Source organism: Dermacentor silvarum, chromosome 6, assembly GCF_013339745.2.
Source record: "Dermacentor silvarum isolate Dsil-2018 chromosome 6, BIME_Dsil_1.4, whole genome shotgun sequence".
Classification (NCBI taxonomy): domain Eukaryota; kingdom Metazoa; phylum Arthropoda; class Arachnida; order Ixodida; family Ixodidae; genus Dermacentor; species Dermacentor silvarum.
In genome coordinates, this window is record NC_051159.1 from 29,916,630 (window position 1) to 29,932,932 (window position 16,303).

Genomic DNA, 16,303 nt, shown 5'->3' on the forward strand with positions numbered 1-16,303 from the left:
GGGGGGGGGGGGGGGGGGGGGGGACGAGTTCGCTCGCTGTCAGCGATCAAGCAGAAACGGTCATCGTGGCAGTCGCGCTTGGCGTCAGTCATCGCCCCGAAATCAGTGTTGCGGGCCGCACGCGCATTTGTCACAAGACGACGCGTCGAATAAAAAACAACGGCGGCGTGCTTTGCCCCCGGGTCCGGCTGACGCAAGATAAGGAAAACGAATCGCGGAGGAGGCCACAGGAAGTTTCTCTGACGCGTCCAGCAGGAGCAATCCGCTGCGCACGACGACGATGAGCTCGTGCGACCGAGTTTTTCTGGAGCTTTCGCGTTGATGGGAGCGCGTGCGACCCGACGCGGTGGCATTGGCAACGCGCATCCTCCGTCGCTGCAGCGTGCTTTTTTTTTTTTTTTTTCCCCGCAAAGCGGGCACAACTCTTGAGCAAGGACCGCGTTCCCGACGACCGCTTTCACACAAAGCACCGGGCGCTCTCGTTTTTCGTGCGGACGGATTTCGTCTTTGAACGGCTGTTCCGCCATTGTGTGCCATGCAGCCGACTTGCCTCAAACCGGGGCTGTTTGAGTAGTTTCACCGCGGCATTTCACTGCGCGGTGTCTACAATTTTGTTGGCCTTAACCACAGTGCGGCATCCGCCGCCTACGCTTTGTACCGTGGAGCACAGCAGTTGAATAGTTGTGGACAGAAGTCGTCGAAACACATTCACGGACGAGGATTAGTTCTTTGTGCTGTAGTAGCTGAAGAGCACGGCCAGTCGCGCGCTGCAAAACACGTCAATCTGTGCGCGCGTTAGAGAAACGAGGAGTTTCTCCTCGGTCGAGACGCGCCCTTGCAACGCCTCTCTCTCTCATCCCGCAAAAGAATAAAACGAGGATAGATTTTTTCCTTTGGGGCTCCTTGAGTGCGTTTCGTCTAGTTCGGTGCAGCTTCCTCTTGGCAGTTTTCGCGTGAACATCCGTGCTCGGGATAAAGGAGACGACGCGAGGCCTAAAAGGAAAAACGGTGCCTCGTGTGCAGAGCGCGGAAAAATGCGCAGGAAACAGCTGCTTTCCGCCGCACCTGACGCGCGGTGCACTTTTCCTGCCCGCGCGACAGCGTCGAAATTAGCGCACGTGTTTGTCGCACGCTGCGTGAAATGCCACTCGCGTTGAGATTCTTGTGTGTGTCTGCCGCGTAGACCGCAGTGCATCGGTTGGCGCGGAGCGTGCGAAGTGGTTGTGCTGCTGCAGCGCGCATAGCTGTTGAGCGGCAAAATCTCCGTACAGTAGTCCTTGCAAATGTTAAGCTGCGCAGTTCTGTCGTCCCAAAGGCCGAAAGACGAGCTCTGTAGACACCGTAGTCGGGGATTCCCGGACTAAATCTGGACCACCTGGGGTTGCTTAACGCGTACCCGTCGCACGGTATACACGAGCGTGTTCGCATTCCAGCTATCTTGAGTAGTTTTTTGGTCGCCAGTCGCAATCGGTCGCGCGACTTCACCTAGTCGCAAGTGTGAATGAATGGGCCCTAAGGCTGGCCATCGATGAACAATTTTAATTAAATTAACGGGGAACGTTTTAATTGACTAATGAATTGGTAGTGTGGATTTACGTACGCGTGCTTAAGATCATAACTGGTGAATCATTAGAATGAACTTTTTTTTAATGCGCTACATTTGACCGTTGCCTTTAATATTGCATAAGCGACAATTTGCTTGAGTGGATGTATCGAGCATATCAGACTCACTCAGACGCAATCCTAAGTCCAGCTTCGTCACCGTCCCTTCTTTCAACGCCCACGCAATAGCAGGCTCCTCTGGCTAGATGTGCAGCGCCCACGGGTGACTCTAGCCCTGACCGGCGCCTGCATGTGTAGTCAGTACATTGTAGTTCAATCTGTCGTTCCTTTCCCTAGTGCGATGCAAGCGAAACTGGGACGCTTGCCTGATTTTGCTAATGTGACCTCAACCGATTAATCGCGATTTAAGCATTGATCGAATTAATCGCCAGGCCCGAATTTCAACCTTGTCAGAGTGCGGCCGCCGGGAATCGCGCCCACGACCTCGTTGCTGAGCAGCAGAGCGTCATAGCCATCGAGCCACCGCGGCGGCTAACACGTGGTGTGAATCCGCGAAGCACAAGACTGCCTGCAATGTCAAACCGCGCGGCGAGAAGTCGACGCAGTGAGGTCAGCCTTGGGTAGAGAGAGAGAGAGAGAGAGAGAGGATCCGCTTGATTTGCTCCGGAGGTGGGTTTCTGCAGAGCGTCTGTGGTGGGTCCAGAACTCCCGCGGCCTCAGCTGCCCGTCTGGCGCGTTCGACCAGCCAAATCTGGTCGTCCAGTTCTCAGCTGGACAGCGCAGCCTCCCACTGCACCCGCGTGGCGTTGTGTATGATGGGTACTGCCTTTATCGGGACAAATGTTTCTGTGTACGGTTGGATGTCTCTGTATGCGGTTGGATGTATCTTATTGTAAATAAGTAGATATGGATTTAGCAGACGAGAAGTTCTAAATCGATGAAACTCGATCAAGTGCAGCCATGCGTGGGCTGTTTATATATATGCAGCTCTGACACTTGCGTCCATGTGTAATCTGGAGATTCTAGAGCGAAGGTTCGTGTCAAGTCACCTATAGATGGCGTTGAAGAAGTATGGCCTAAATTCGTGAAGACAGTTCAACTTTTTCATAGTTAGTGCAGCACCTGTACAGCGTGTGCGGATTGAAGCTTATTGTTTTGCTCTTCCCGGAGTATTCTGGCCTTCAGCGTTCAAACGTTTTGGAAACCCACGAGCTGGCGGCAAGCGCTGCTTGATTCGTTTATGGGAGAGTTACGTGAAGACACAGACTACATAAAGCTAGAGAAGGCTAAAAGACGAACAACTGGACGTTCCGCGCATAAATTGATTCATTCATCGTAGTAATAATGTTTCATGCACTGCTGGCCTTTCCAGACATCGATGTCGTTAAAGGGGGACGCTAAAGAAAAGAAAACAAATTAAATTTTACATGATAAATTATTCTTTCAGGATTCTATTTTTCACTAATTTCGCGGTAATAGGTCGATTATTAGAAGAGAAATTAAAGGCCATTTTTTTTTAAATTTCGCTCCGGAACGTCAGCTTCAGTGTGACGTCACGAATGTCAAATTATTTTTTCGTATTTAAGCCGCTGTGGATCTGTAAGAGTTCTTGAAACTTGTCCAAGTTCGCTGTTGGGCTCTTTTAAAATACAGTGCATTCCTTATTTGTCAATAGCAGACGTCGTCAAAATCTATGAGGTCACGGCGAACTGGTGCGGAAACTTTAAGGTGGCGTCGCCACCCCTCTCTAGTCTATTCTGGCTTACCACTCCACCCATTGCGGTAAAAGAAAATGCCTCTTTTGGTATACAGCTCAACTTAAAATCCTATTTAGTGTTGTCCCTTTGATCCTCGACCTTTCACTGAGGGCTATTGCGGAATAAAAACAGATTGCAATAGTTTCGCGTTTCCTGTGCTAGCTCATTGAGATGGTCGTCATATGCGTCACGTCACGTAGCATATGCGTGCGCTACAGACGCAGGAATGAAACGGGCAAATAACCATGAACACTTTCTTCCGTGTCGTAGAGTTTTCTCAGCAAGCACTTCTTCGCGATGTTCGTCGACATACATCACTGCTTCGACGGTCGCATCAGCTGCTGTAGGCATTTCGGAATTGCTTGCGAACGGTGTAGGGCGTAAGCATTACATGGGATGAGACGTTGCATCGGATGCCAATAAAGACAATTGTACGTGTCGCATTTAGCTTTATAGCACTTAGTGGAACGCTTCAAGAAAGCTTCTAGATTTCGGCACGTGCGTTAGATTTGCATCAGTTTTATCTCGTGCGGAGCTCTCCGTCTCGTGGGGTGCTTGTTTGCGGATACATCGGTTGCAACAGCCATCTGAGGGATGTCCCGGCATAAAGCCCCCCGGCAGTGCTCGAGGAGCGCCGTGGCGAGGGGGGGGATCACGCGGTCCATCCGCGGCCTCCGCGACCGTGCTCTCGGCGCACGCCCTTGGTGGCCGAGATTAGCGCGCTATCTTGTCGGCAGCCGGGCCTGTGTGGTTATCGCTCAGTGCGTGCGACGTGTGCACCGCGTATCGCCCACCCGCACCTCGTGCAGTTTCTGCTCTCGGCTGGGAACAAGTGGGCCTGCAAATATTAGGCGTCCGGGATGGGGTTTTGTTTCTTTTTCCGAGCTGGATAAGCTCCCTGCCACAACGGAGGCGCATACGTGGCCTAGTTGGTGACCCATGGTGGGCGCGAGAACATGCAAAGACGCAACAATAGTGTGCATACAGTAGCGCCTGGGGAATGTCGCCAAACTTAACCAAAGAAAGAAGAGGAACTATTTCCTTTTCGTGTTGCCAAAGCAGCTTTCGCATTCACAGTGCCCGTACTGGTTGCACTATGTCAGACTGCTGGCGACAGGTGTGCTTCGCGAGTTTTGGAGGAGGTTCTCCCGCGTGTATTGCGGGGCTCGTGTGGACGAGCTCGCCCGCCGGCAGGAGATATCGCTGGCCCGCAGGGCGCTGCCAAAATTCCGCCGTCGTTTCTGGGGGTGCACGCGCGTAGGCGCTTGGCGGGGCGCGGCTGGCACCCGCGCGGGAACAAAGACCGCGTGTCCTTGACGGCGTCCCTTGCGCTCGTCGATTTCGCTGCCGAACGTGGGCAGAGGCCATCGGCGGGTTGTCTCGGATGACACGGGGTGATGCCGAAGCCGGCCTCGTCGCCGACGGGTATCAACCGCACCACGTCATCGCGCGAAGGCTCCTCGGTGGCCGGTGTGTCCCGGGCCCAGAAAGGGGTGCGGCCTTGACTCGCGCGGGCCGAGCGAACAAACCCGCCGCCACCTCCGCAGCCGGCAACACGCGCTTGCTGCCGACGCAAAAAATTGCGCAGCGAACGAACTCATCCGCGCGATGCTCCTTTGAGCAATCGGCCCGTCCGGTGGGCCCCGACGACGCACGCCGGCTCGTTACAGTGAACTTGGGATCTTAATTTTGGACCGGCACCCAACGAGACGGCTGCCAACGCACCGCCGGGACATTGCCGCCTTGATCGCGCGTGGATGTTGCCACAACGCTACCGCTGCACTGTGGCCAAGCCTTCTTCTGGGAACTCGTTCCGAGGGACTCGGGCTTTGGGTCGCGATCTGCCCGGAGCCCCGCGATTTCGGGGGGTCCGCGTGTGTCTTTGACCCGCGATGAGCCTTTCGGGGTCTCGGCAGTGTGCTCTTATTTTGAGGCACTTGTTGCGCGGGCCGCTTTGACATATCGCGAGCGCTGGATGGCGTCGCGTGGGGCGGTTGTTTTTCGTGCCGCCCTTGCTCCCGGAGTTCAGCACCTGGTCGAGGGCGCGCGCGAAGCGACGTTCGTTCGCTTGGGCAACGCGCGCTGCGCACCCGGCGGTTCCTTTTTTTCCCTGGAAGCCGTGTGACCGCGGCTCGCCTTGGACCCGCGCCCAGAGACGCGCGCCTTTGCTGCCCGGGTGGAAACCGGCGCTCCAGCTAGCTCCGCCTGGTCTTTCGGAAGCCGCGGCCCTGATCGCTTGTCGTTAGCCCACCGACGTTTTGCAGTGCCGCTCGTGCGCGCCCCGGGTCGGAGCTCTTTCGAAACGCTGCGCGTTTCCAGGTCAAGACTCTTCTGACTCGCAGCAACGATGCTCGACGTGGAAGCGCTGCCAGGATGCGTCGCTCGCCTCTTTCATCGAGCTGCCGCGGGAAGACTTGAATCGCTGCTCGCGATGTGGACAAGCAGGCGCTGTAGCCGCTGAAACCCCTCGGGTCATGTGCGCGCTGTATCGTCGTGTACGATTTGAGACTGCAGTGTCGTGTGATTCCGCGCCTGACGATGCGTCTCAGGGACCGAAACTCCACAGCTTGTGTGCGCTGGTCGTCGCATATCTCTGCGCTCGGTTGTGACTGCGCGCATCCTTTCAAACTGGTCGTGTTGTGTTTCGTGTGCTTCTGCGGTCTTGTTCACTGGTGACGGTACGCTGTATCGCGTTCCCTCCTGCGGATAACGATGGCGTCGACGAAGTGTCTCGTGGTGGACCACGTGATCGACGGACTTGTGCCGCGCGCCATCTCGTATCGCCTTTTGTTGTCGGATGGACAGCACCGCGTGAGTGTGACGTAACGTGCCCATGGATGGCCGCTCCTGGTTGCCAAACAATGCAGCTGTGTATCGTATCTTCACCAAATACGCGTTTGCCACAATGTCAGCGTTTCTGAACAGTCCTACTAAACACACAATAGCATAATATTTGCGTAGAGCTGCTTAACCTATGATATTTCTTTAGCTCTTTAGGATGTTTAACATTGTCTTTTACAACAGACATTAAGCATTAAGAAAATCTATTAGAGCTTGGAGTTAGAAATTGAATATTTACATAAGCGCTTACTCCTTTAGTTAGGCGATCCATTTCCATCTGAAAGCCAGATATGTTTCACAAAACCTGGGCCGGTATTTTGTAGCGATGCGTTATGCTTTATTCTGTACTAGTCTTATCATCCACCGCTCACCGCTGGCTGATCTCGTTGATAACGTGAGCGGACCGTCGCTCTGACCACTGACCACGCGCGAAAAGGCATTGGCATCGGAAAGGCATCGCTACAAAATACCGACCCAATTCCTTCAAACTGCTACTTGGAACCTTGTGCGTGGTGGTCTATGGTAATTACTTAGCAAAGGCCTGAAGGCACATTGTGCCTCTCATAATGTATAGAGACGTGGGCATGCAGACTTGTTAGGTTCTCTGCGGCATGCATTCTCGGTGGCACATCAAGATTGTTCCTAATAGATGTGCCGTTATGACATAGATTACATTGTTTCAGTTCTGGCTACAGCATATATGGTAGATGGAGCAGTATTGTTTTATTCTGCAGAGCCTGTTAGTGCAATAATGCAGTCATATTCCTTGTGGAATGTGCTGTTTGTGTAACTGTTTGTTGGTATACTTGTTTATTTACATGCCTTGGTGCCCTATATGGCTTCACAAATGGCTGCAGGCAGATGCTGGAAGGATCAATAAAGCAAAAAGAATTTACACACAGAAAAAAGCAGTGCAACCCAGTGCATCAGAAAGCAAAACGTATGAGCAAAAGCAAACCATTAAAAGTAATTTTCAGTGCAGTTGAAACCTTGCTCTTAGATACTCTTTGCCCTTTGATGCATTAACATTACATGAAAAAGATGCCTCATCAGGTCATGTGTATGCGTGTATGCACTTAAAAAGCTTCCCTAATGAATAATTTTTTGCACACAAGAATATAATTGTAAGTGCAAAACTTGCGACAGCTTAAAAATCTTTTTTGTTGTGGAAAAGAAAGATGGTTTGAATATTTCCTGGTTTTAGCTTATTCAATTTCCTTGTACAGTCGCTGTACAGACATTCCTTGACCTTGTCAGCTGCAGGAAATACTAGTCTCATATATGTAAAACCTGCAAGTGCACTTCTCCACACTTCGTTTGACCTAATAAAGGTGGCGGACCTTGGGTTTGAATCTTAATTAAGGTGTCAACTTGCGACCTGGTGACATCATTCCTGCCACCCTCCATTTCTTGCACCGACCAATAGTTCAAAACACGTCTCAGCTTTAGCGCTGCTGCTGGGGAGAGTGCAGCCTACTTGGTTAAGGCAAGCTAGATGTGTGGGAAAGCCCGCTTACTAAAATGTTGCATATTGTCCAACGAGATCATAATGCCATCAGTTTTCCTTAATGCTAGTTTCTAAAAAATCTTTTGCAATCTTAATTCAAGGCATGTATGTTAAACTGACATGTTTAAAGGAAAAGTTGAGCTAGAGCGATACATTATTTGCCTAGAAGTCTATCATTGTTGTCTGTGATGCTTGAATATATCACTTGGTTGGTTAGAAAATAGCTGCCCGTGCCAAAAATGTACAAGTTCATATAAACTCTACGTGACCTCCCTCTCTGCTGCTCTGTGAATGGGCTAGTGCTGACGCCACAACAGGTGGTGCCACTCCGATTTTTCATTTTTTGTAATATTCTCGCTTACAAAAGCTCTGTTCTCACAATGAATGACGAATTCATATTTACAGAAGCCTAATCTTTCAGTTTAGCGCGACCTAATATTTTCCTTTAGTGTCCATTTAACTTGGAGATTTTTGGCACAAGCTGGGAAGCACTGCTTGTTAATTATCTTTATTTTCTTTGCAAGTTCAATTTACTTTGTGTGCAGTCACGCTTACAGCTGAATCCCAGAAATATTAATGCATGATGGCATCTACTGGACAGTGCTCATAAAAGTTGACTCCCTTCTTGCCGACTTTCTTGCTTTTTGCATCTTGCAGGATATGGATCTCATTGAGATCCTCTGGAAGCAAGATGAAGATCTTGGTGTTTCAAGAGATGCCTTTGACCACCATGTGGCTTCTGAAAGCAGCAGCAAGGAAGCTGTGAAGCCGCCACATTTTGATGTAAGTAACTTGCAACACGAAAATGTGTGTTTAAATTCAAAAGTTGCAGCATAGATCTTTACTGGTTATTGTTTGTTGTCCAGATTCAAGGCGTATAGTGACAGGCTTCTGGTAAACAAAAGCGGGAGCTAGAAAAAATTCAGGAAAGCGACGGATCAAAAACTGGTGGACAGCAATGATCAGTCCTTTATCATCATGTATCACTTATTGCTAATTGAGAAATGGCAACCGCACGGGAGTGAAACACATGTGCAGCGTTAATCCTTTATGAATGATTGTTGCCAACAAACCTAAAAAGAAAGTCTTCTTCTCGCCGAGTTTCAGTTTTGAGTACGGAGTTTATCGCTAAATATCTTAGGATAACAACGAATGATAGGCAGCAAGCGTCATTTGTTGAATAAGAACAGGTACAAAGGACGAGGGAGAAGTAGTTTGGCATGCTACTTTTCAAAGCACGGTCAGAGGAGACAGACTGATGCAAAATCCTTGGATTCAGTGTGATCATGCAAGTAATGTACAACGAATTAAATGTGCACCTCTCTTTCACATCTGACAAGAACTGTGAATAAGCTTTGCTTTTGCTGTTCTGCCTGGTCTATTGCTGGGAAAGTGAAATATTTTTTTTCTTTTCATTGTATATTCTCATTCTCGATGTGCTTTGCACATTTCGATAAAAAATAAGCATTTCCTCAAGTTATTTTTATGTATCGTCCTTAAAGGGTTAAGTGTAGCTGTAGTGCATTTTTTGGTGCTCTGAAGTTGCCATGAATGAAGGCGTGTGGGCTTTGAAAATTTAAGGTTAAGCTCAAGAATACTGTGCCTTAACTGAAAAAGCATTTGCCGATTAAAATTCTTGAAGTAGCTTTGAAAGAAAGAAAGAACACGCCGATGTTTGGACAGGCCTTAAATAATACCATGAAATGGATGCTATACACTCGTCTGCCATTCACGTGACTATGCACGTTCAGGCAGAAAAACACTCAACTGTCAAAAACTGTTTACTTCAAGAAGTACATGAGATGTAAAAGAATAGAGTCTATGGACATTCACGAACTACCCAAGTATTTTTGCACTGGACAGTTGTTGTGAAAGTACCACTTTTCTTGCCATATACATGGTACGAGCTGCTGTTCTACAACCGACCTCAACAAAGCTCATGGACTTTAACAAGCTTAAACTGAAGTTGAATATTTGCATTCGATCAGACAAGCCTTGATATAATCAACACGAATATAAAAAATAATCGGATAAAATTATTTTCTTGTTCGATGCAACTTTGTTATGACAAGGGACTGTATACTGAACATGATCAAACATTGCTGTGTTTTTGTGTGTGTGTGTGTGTGCACGCACGTGCATGTTTCAATTAATGCACTGCACTGGTATATCTTTAAAGCTTTTGTGATTGTGACATTAATAACCATTAGAAGAAGCACTGCAGTACTGGGTCCACATTGTTGCTCACATCAAAGGCTAGCAAGAAGCTTGACATGTCAACCATCAATAGTTGGTGTTGTTCAGCCACAGACGTTGTGTGAAGGGTTGTGTAAATAATTCTGGTCAACGTTAAAGTTCAGTTGGAAGAAAACAACAAATGGGGGTGATGGGAGGGGGGGGGGGGTGTCACTGCTCTTATGTGGAAGCACAAGCCTTGTTGAAAGAAGGTAGTACTACCTACTTACACTGTAGTCTATATGACACGCCCTTCAGTTAAACTGTAGTTAGATAAATGTACATTGCACACAAGAGATGGCACAGCTGTAACATGAACTGACGGATGATTCATATTAGACTCCCGTTGTTTACAGATGCAGAGTCCTGCTTTATTTTTTTATACAGTCAAACCTTGTTATAAAAAACGGGATATAACAAAATATTGGATATAACGAAGTAAGTGGAGTTCCCACTGAAATCCTCATAGAGATAATGGATATTCGAAGTAATCCTAGCTCCCCCTTCAACTTCATTGCAATAAGGTTTAACTGTATATAGAATGTTCAGGCTTAACTTAACACAGCACACTTTGATTATTTTTTTTTTCTTCCTGGTTACCAGCACTTTTTAAACATGGGCATCAGGCAGTGTATCAAAATATGATGACCTTTTAATATTGATCCAACTTTGATAGAAATCAACTAGCTTTCTTTAAAAGTAATTCCTGAATTAGTATGTTAAACCTACTTAGGAGGGCCTTAAATGAAGGTTTACAATAAGAAAGTGTCTTCAAGCTGTCAGTGTAATTTCCATGTTGCATTTTTGTTGGAAGACATTGAAGCACAGTGATACCAGTAATGTTCCTTCTACAGTCGAGTGTCTTCTTCAATATTGCATCGCACCAAATTATTGATGACAGGGATGAGTTACAATTTGAGAGTAGTTGCATCACCTGCAACTAGTTGTGACTCTTGGTGTTACAGCGTTACAGCATGCTCTTGATCTGACTGTTTGTTGCAGAGTACCAAAGTGCCTGAAGATGAAGATGAGCCACTTGAAATGCACGAGGACAGCAATCCTTGGGAGGGCTTCCAGTACCGCATAGACTCAGAGACAGGTGAGAACTGGCATTTCTGTGCCAGGCTGGCATCCTTGCAGTGGTCATACTGTCACTGCACGCATCCTTTATATCTACAGAGCTTCACCGTGAGATTAGCATCCAGTTACTTTACGAACATCAAGTTGTCCTAAAATGGGCTTTATTTATTTACTTTTTTATTTTCCGAGGAAAATTTATAAATAATAGCATTTGGAGCATTTCAAATGGTGGTGTTTTGTGTGGATAGGTTATAGTATGTGGTGTTCTTTCTCTTCATAAGCATTGTCATCACCATCGTTAGCCTACTTAACAGGGCCCTGAAACGCCTTTTTTTTTTTTAACCTGAGCAACTTGCTGGACGAATGAATATTTTCCTCAATAACTTTTTGAAAAGGGACTAATTATAACAGCAGTAGAAAGAGCTAAATGTTTACTGTCTCCATTCCCTTTCTATTTATCAATTCCTGTCAGCTGGAGCCATGCCAATAACAATAACCTGCCTATCGCTCTCTTCTTTCTTGTTCTTCTTTCTGCACTGCACTTGTGGCAACCCTTCGGGTTGGTGTTTGAAAGGGACAGGATTAATGACAGGACAGGCAGGACACATGAACAACCTCGACTTCCCTGTTTTTACTCTCAAGTAGCTCCTGGTCATAGGCACTCACTTGATCATCATCATCATCAGCCTATATTTATGTCCACTGCGATCTCCAATTGCCCCTGCAAATTTTCTAACTTCATCACCCCACCTACTTTTCTGCCGTCCTCGACTGCACTTCCCTTTCCTTGCTATCCATTCTATAACTCTCATGGTCCACAGGTTATCCATACTACGCATTACATGGCCTGCCCAGGTCCATTTTTTCAACTAGAATATTGGCTATCCGTGTTTGCCCTCTGATCCACACCGCTCTCTTCCCGTCTCTTGATGTTAAGCCTAATATTTTTAGTTCCATCGCTCTTTATGTGGTCCTTAACTTGTTCTCGATCTTCATTGTTAACCTCCAAGTTTCTACCCCATATGTTAGCACCGGTAGAATGCAATGATTGTACACTTTTCTCTTCAACGACAGTGGTAAGCTCCCACTCCGGATTTGGTAATGTGCCGTATGCACTCCAGCCCAATTTTATTCTTCTGATCAGGGTCCCCTGTGAGTAATTGACCTAGATAAACGTACGCCTTTACAGACTCTAGAGTCTGACTGACGATCCTGCATTTTTGTTCCCTTGCCAGGCTGTTGAACATTACCTTTGTATTCAGCATATTAATCTTCAACCCCACTGCTACACTTTCTCGGTTAAGGTCCTCAATCATTGGTTGTAATTTGTCCCCATTGTTGCTGAATAGGACGTCATCTGCAAACCGAACATTGCTGAGATATTCGCCGTTGATCCTCACTCCTAAGCCTTCCCAGTCTAAGAGCTTGAATACTTCTTCTAAGCATGCAGAGAATAGCATTGGAGAGGTTGTGTCTCCTTGCCTGACCCCTTTCTTGATAGGTAACCTTCTACTTTTCTTGTGGAGAACCAAGGTAGCTAGTATAGATAGCTGGTATCTACGGGCCATTGTACATGCTACAGCATCTTAAAACGTCATGGTTGGCGTCATGGTGCTGTATAATGTGAAAAAAATATCGAGGGACTCAAAAGATGCAGGAGAAAGCGAAGCAGTCTGTAATGACAGATCATAGGTCTTCTGCTTTGTTTAGTCGAATAATATTTGTCTCACATGTTCACGAGCAACATTGCCTACAGACTGGGAATGTGTTCTTACTGTGTTCGGAAAGCGTTGCAGTGGCCCTTCATGTTTAACTGCCAGACAAAAGCCTCTTCCAGCATTCTCTGTTTAGCTCTGTCTTGTGTTTACTGATTTCATCATTGCTGCCAAGTTTCCTCCTCTCATCAGTTTAACTAATCCTCGGCTGCCTTCTCCTTCACATCCCAACCATGCGCACCCAGTCTGTTACTCCAGTAGATGACCTGTTCTGTGCGTTACATGACCTACGCAATTCCACTTCTTGATCCAATCTAGAATATTGACTACCCATGTTTGCTCTCGAATCCACACCGCCATCGTCCTATCTGCTAATTAAAGGGACCCTGCCAATGTTATTGAACCCTGTGTAGTGCACATGGCTTGTTGCTAGCCAATGCTCTCGCAGACACCTGGGCCCAATATGATTCCTTCATAACAGGAGGGAGTCTACATGGTTGTTCAAAAGATCTTTTCCTTTAAGTCTTTCTTTTGTGAACTTCATTTTATTTGTCTCTGCCACCTCATGTTTATTGCGCTGGTTCAAGAGTGGGTGGATTCCATCATGACTAATCAGTCTGTACAGTAAGAGTAATAACATTCTCAAGGATGTCTTTATATTTTCATACTACTTTTCCAAATAACTATCATTGTTTTGTTCATCTTAAGTAAAATACAGTCACTAAAGAAACACAAAAATAAAGTTTTGCAGTGTTGGCCATCTGCCTGAGTCATTCGCTGAAGTTGAATTGCCTCGTCCAGAATGGACAACGTCACAAATGTTGCTAGTTTCCTTTTTAGTCTGTATTATGTTAATGTGCTCCAGTGTCTATTTCACATGTGAATTCTATGCAAAGGTTGTGGAATTGTCTCCATACAGGCCTGGTTGTTTTTGTTCCTAACTTTGGCTGTTCTTTTCTAGTAGGAAGTTTTCTTTGCTCTTCGCTAGGCTGTGTTCTCAGTCATAGTTCAGGGAAACATGAGTAGAAATCTGGAATGCAGTACAGCAGTGTATTTGAGTCGAAATGTGCCTAAATGTTCTAGCAGCTGTAGGTAGACATGACAAAACAGTGACAAAATATCACCACTTCCAAGGCAAAGGCGCAATCTGGCAGTGTTGGTGTGCCATGCCACATTGACAACGCAAACCTTCAGGCAGTGACATATAGAGCTGGGATGAATATTGCTTGCACTGCTCCAGCTGGCTGATCACTCCATCAGGGGCCGTATTCTGAAATGTTCGCCTAGGCGAAATTTCGCCTAGGCGAAATCAGCGCTGATTGGCTGGTTGAGCAAAATTGAATGACGTCGGGCTCAACCACCCAATCAGCTCATCCAATTTTGCTAAAACAGCCAATCGGCGCACGCCTGAAAGCGAAAAAAGAAATTTCGCCTAGGGGGGGGCGAACGTTTCAGAATACGGCCCAAGTACAGCTCCAAGTTTCGAGGCTGTGGCAGGGCCAATGTCGGATTGTTGATAGCTCCTCCAATGCAGTATACATTCAAAGCCTTTTGTTTCACAGGCCCCCTTCCTAGCCATATGGCCGAATTTCAATGTTATGAGAAGTGTGCCCTGCTTTGGATGCATGTTAAAAACACCAGGGGCTTAAAGGTAATATTCATTCTCATAGCCTAACTGTGTAGCTTTGATAAATTAAACCACAAATTTAATTTAATTGAAACCTTTGTGTTGTAAACCTGAGCACTTTTAACACCAGGTGTATTTCATGGCTTTCTAAAGGGCACCCTGTAAAACTTTTTAACATGGTAAATAAATCACACTCGATGCGAGACAACGCTCTAGTGAGCACGCAAGGAAAGTTTACTCACTTCCATGCATCAAGGAACATGTATTGTCGCTGTAAAGATGACTCATGCTTTCCTGCAGCTTCTTCAAATCCCGTCTAAGCTGCTCATGATGATGGAATGGTGCCATCATATGACTATTGGCTGGATTTGTGAAAATGTCACGATCAATCATTACTTTATCCAGATAAGCATCTTCAATGCTGCTACATTTTTCATATTATTCCACATACCTACTTAAAAATTACAAAATTCCACTGCGTCCGAAGTCTGGATATAAAAATTATGTTTTGTACTTCTGGTATTCGACGGCTGTTGTCTGCTTGAGTTGTGCTGGCTCTTCTGCAGCCTAGATTGTGTTGTCACTGAAGTTCTGCTGCCCTCTACCACAGTGCATCTTTATCTTTGTGCGTAACATTTGTGCACGTCTGGAATCACCTGAACGAAACCAGAATAGTAAATAATTGTTCTTTTATGAAATGAAACAGGCCGGCATGCTTATATTTAACTCCATTGACGTTATGCCGTGTGGCAACTCAAGTGAGAAAAAAGAAGAAAGAAATGTTCTTTTACTTTTGCCATTCTAATACACGCAACGAGAGTGCTGCATATGTCGTGCTCGCATTTAAAAAAAAAATTTGTATGGCATGTGCTCCACAAGCTGTGTTATTTAATATGAACAGGAAACTGTTGTGCCACTGTGTAGATGTTAGTTGCAAGTGTGGCAACACTGATGCAAATGCACTGCATCAGTTAGTGATGATGTGCAGGTTTTGGATAGCCTGGTTAGAGTGCATCGGATTGCCAGCTTTCCAGCAGTGTTTCCACCTCTTGTCGTATGGCGGTAGTGGCTTGCCAGTCTTGCTTCTCCACATTACTTCGTACAGTGGTGCATTGATGTACGGTGTTAAAGCACATGTCAGGCATCAAGCGCTTGAGCCGTCCTTGAAAAATGGCGTCCATCATTGACTAAACAACACCACCGAGGCTACATGGCCGCTGGCGCGACAGCGTACGCAAGTTGGTAACGGAGAAAAGCCTACGCAGTCTCCTTGAATACATTTGAACACCACAGCTAGAGTGACAGTGCTTGCCCAGTACCTCCTAGAACCATATAAGTTCTATAGTAGATCAACCATAGGTTAAGGGACAGCCCCTGAGTTAAAGTTATGTCTGCCAAAACCAGAATTGGTGGCGTTTACATCAAGACACAAAATGAATGTTAAACTGCGTGCCATGGTTATGTGCAGTGGGTGAACTCCTCGTTCCACCGTAGCCTCCGCAGTGCTAGCCATTGAAAAATGAGCGGGTTCATCGAGGAAGAGATGATATGCAATCTTCGTTTCTCAATAACTCTGCTTCTATGGAATGCATTCAAGTACTTTTGCTGCAAAATATTATTAAAACAACTCCCTTTAATGGCAAATACATTTCACAACATCATTAAAAAGTGCTGCCGAGCCCCTTTCAGTTACCTGACAATGACAGCACTATATGCTTTAAAGTAACCGAAATTTGTCCTTGTCTGCTGACTCTGTCTTAACCGCATTTGCAGGAGAGCATATCTTGGGTGTTAGCAGCGAAGGAGAAAGCAAATCCGAGGAGCCAAGGGAGCGTGTCGACAGTGGATGCTTCCTCCTCGACGAGGAAGAAGACACAACGCTCGGCAGAATACCCGACGAAGACCGTGAGGCCCTTTTTGCCGAACTGGACCGTATTCTCCAGGGGCAGTCTCCCCAGGTCAGTGCCTTCTCCTATTC

General features: G+C 46.7%; 1 protein-coding gene across 3 annotated transcripts in view; it reads left to right on the forward strand.

Annotated features, from left to right (window-relative positions):
• LOC119455364 (segmentation protein cap'n'collar) overlaps positions 1–16,303 on the forward strand; it is a 152,834-nt gene that overhangs the window by 44,478 nt on the left and 92,053 nt on the right. For 2 of the 3 annotated variants that reach the window (XM_049668725.1, XM_037716750.2), the window contains 3 exons: positions 8,326–8,451; positions 10,906–11,002; positions 16,099–16,283. In XM_049668725.1, coding sequence (XP_049524682.1) covers positions 8,326–8,451; positions 10,906–11,002; positions 16,099–16,283 — 408 coding nt within the window. Of the gene's footprint in view, positions 1–5,884; positions 6,132–8,325; positions 8,452–10,905; positions 11,003–16,098; positions 16,284–16,303 lie in introns of those variants that run through there. The other variant, XM_049668724.1, reaches the window with a different exon arrangement.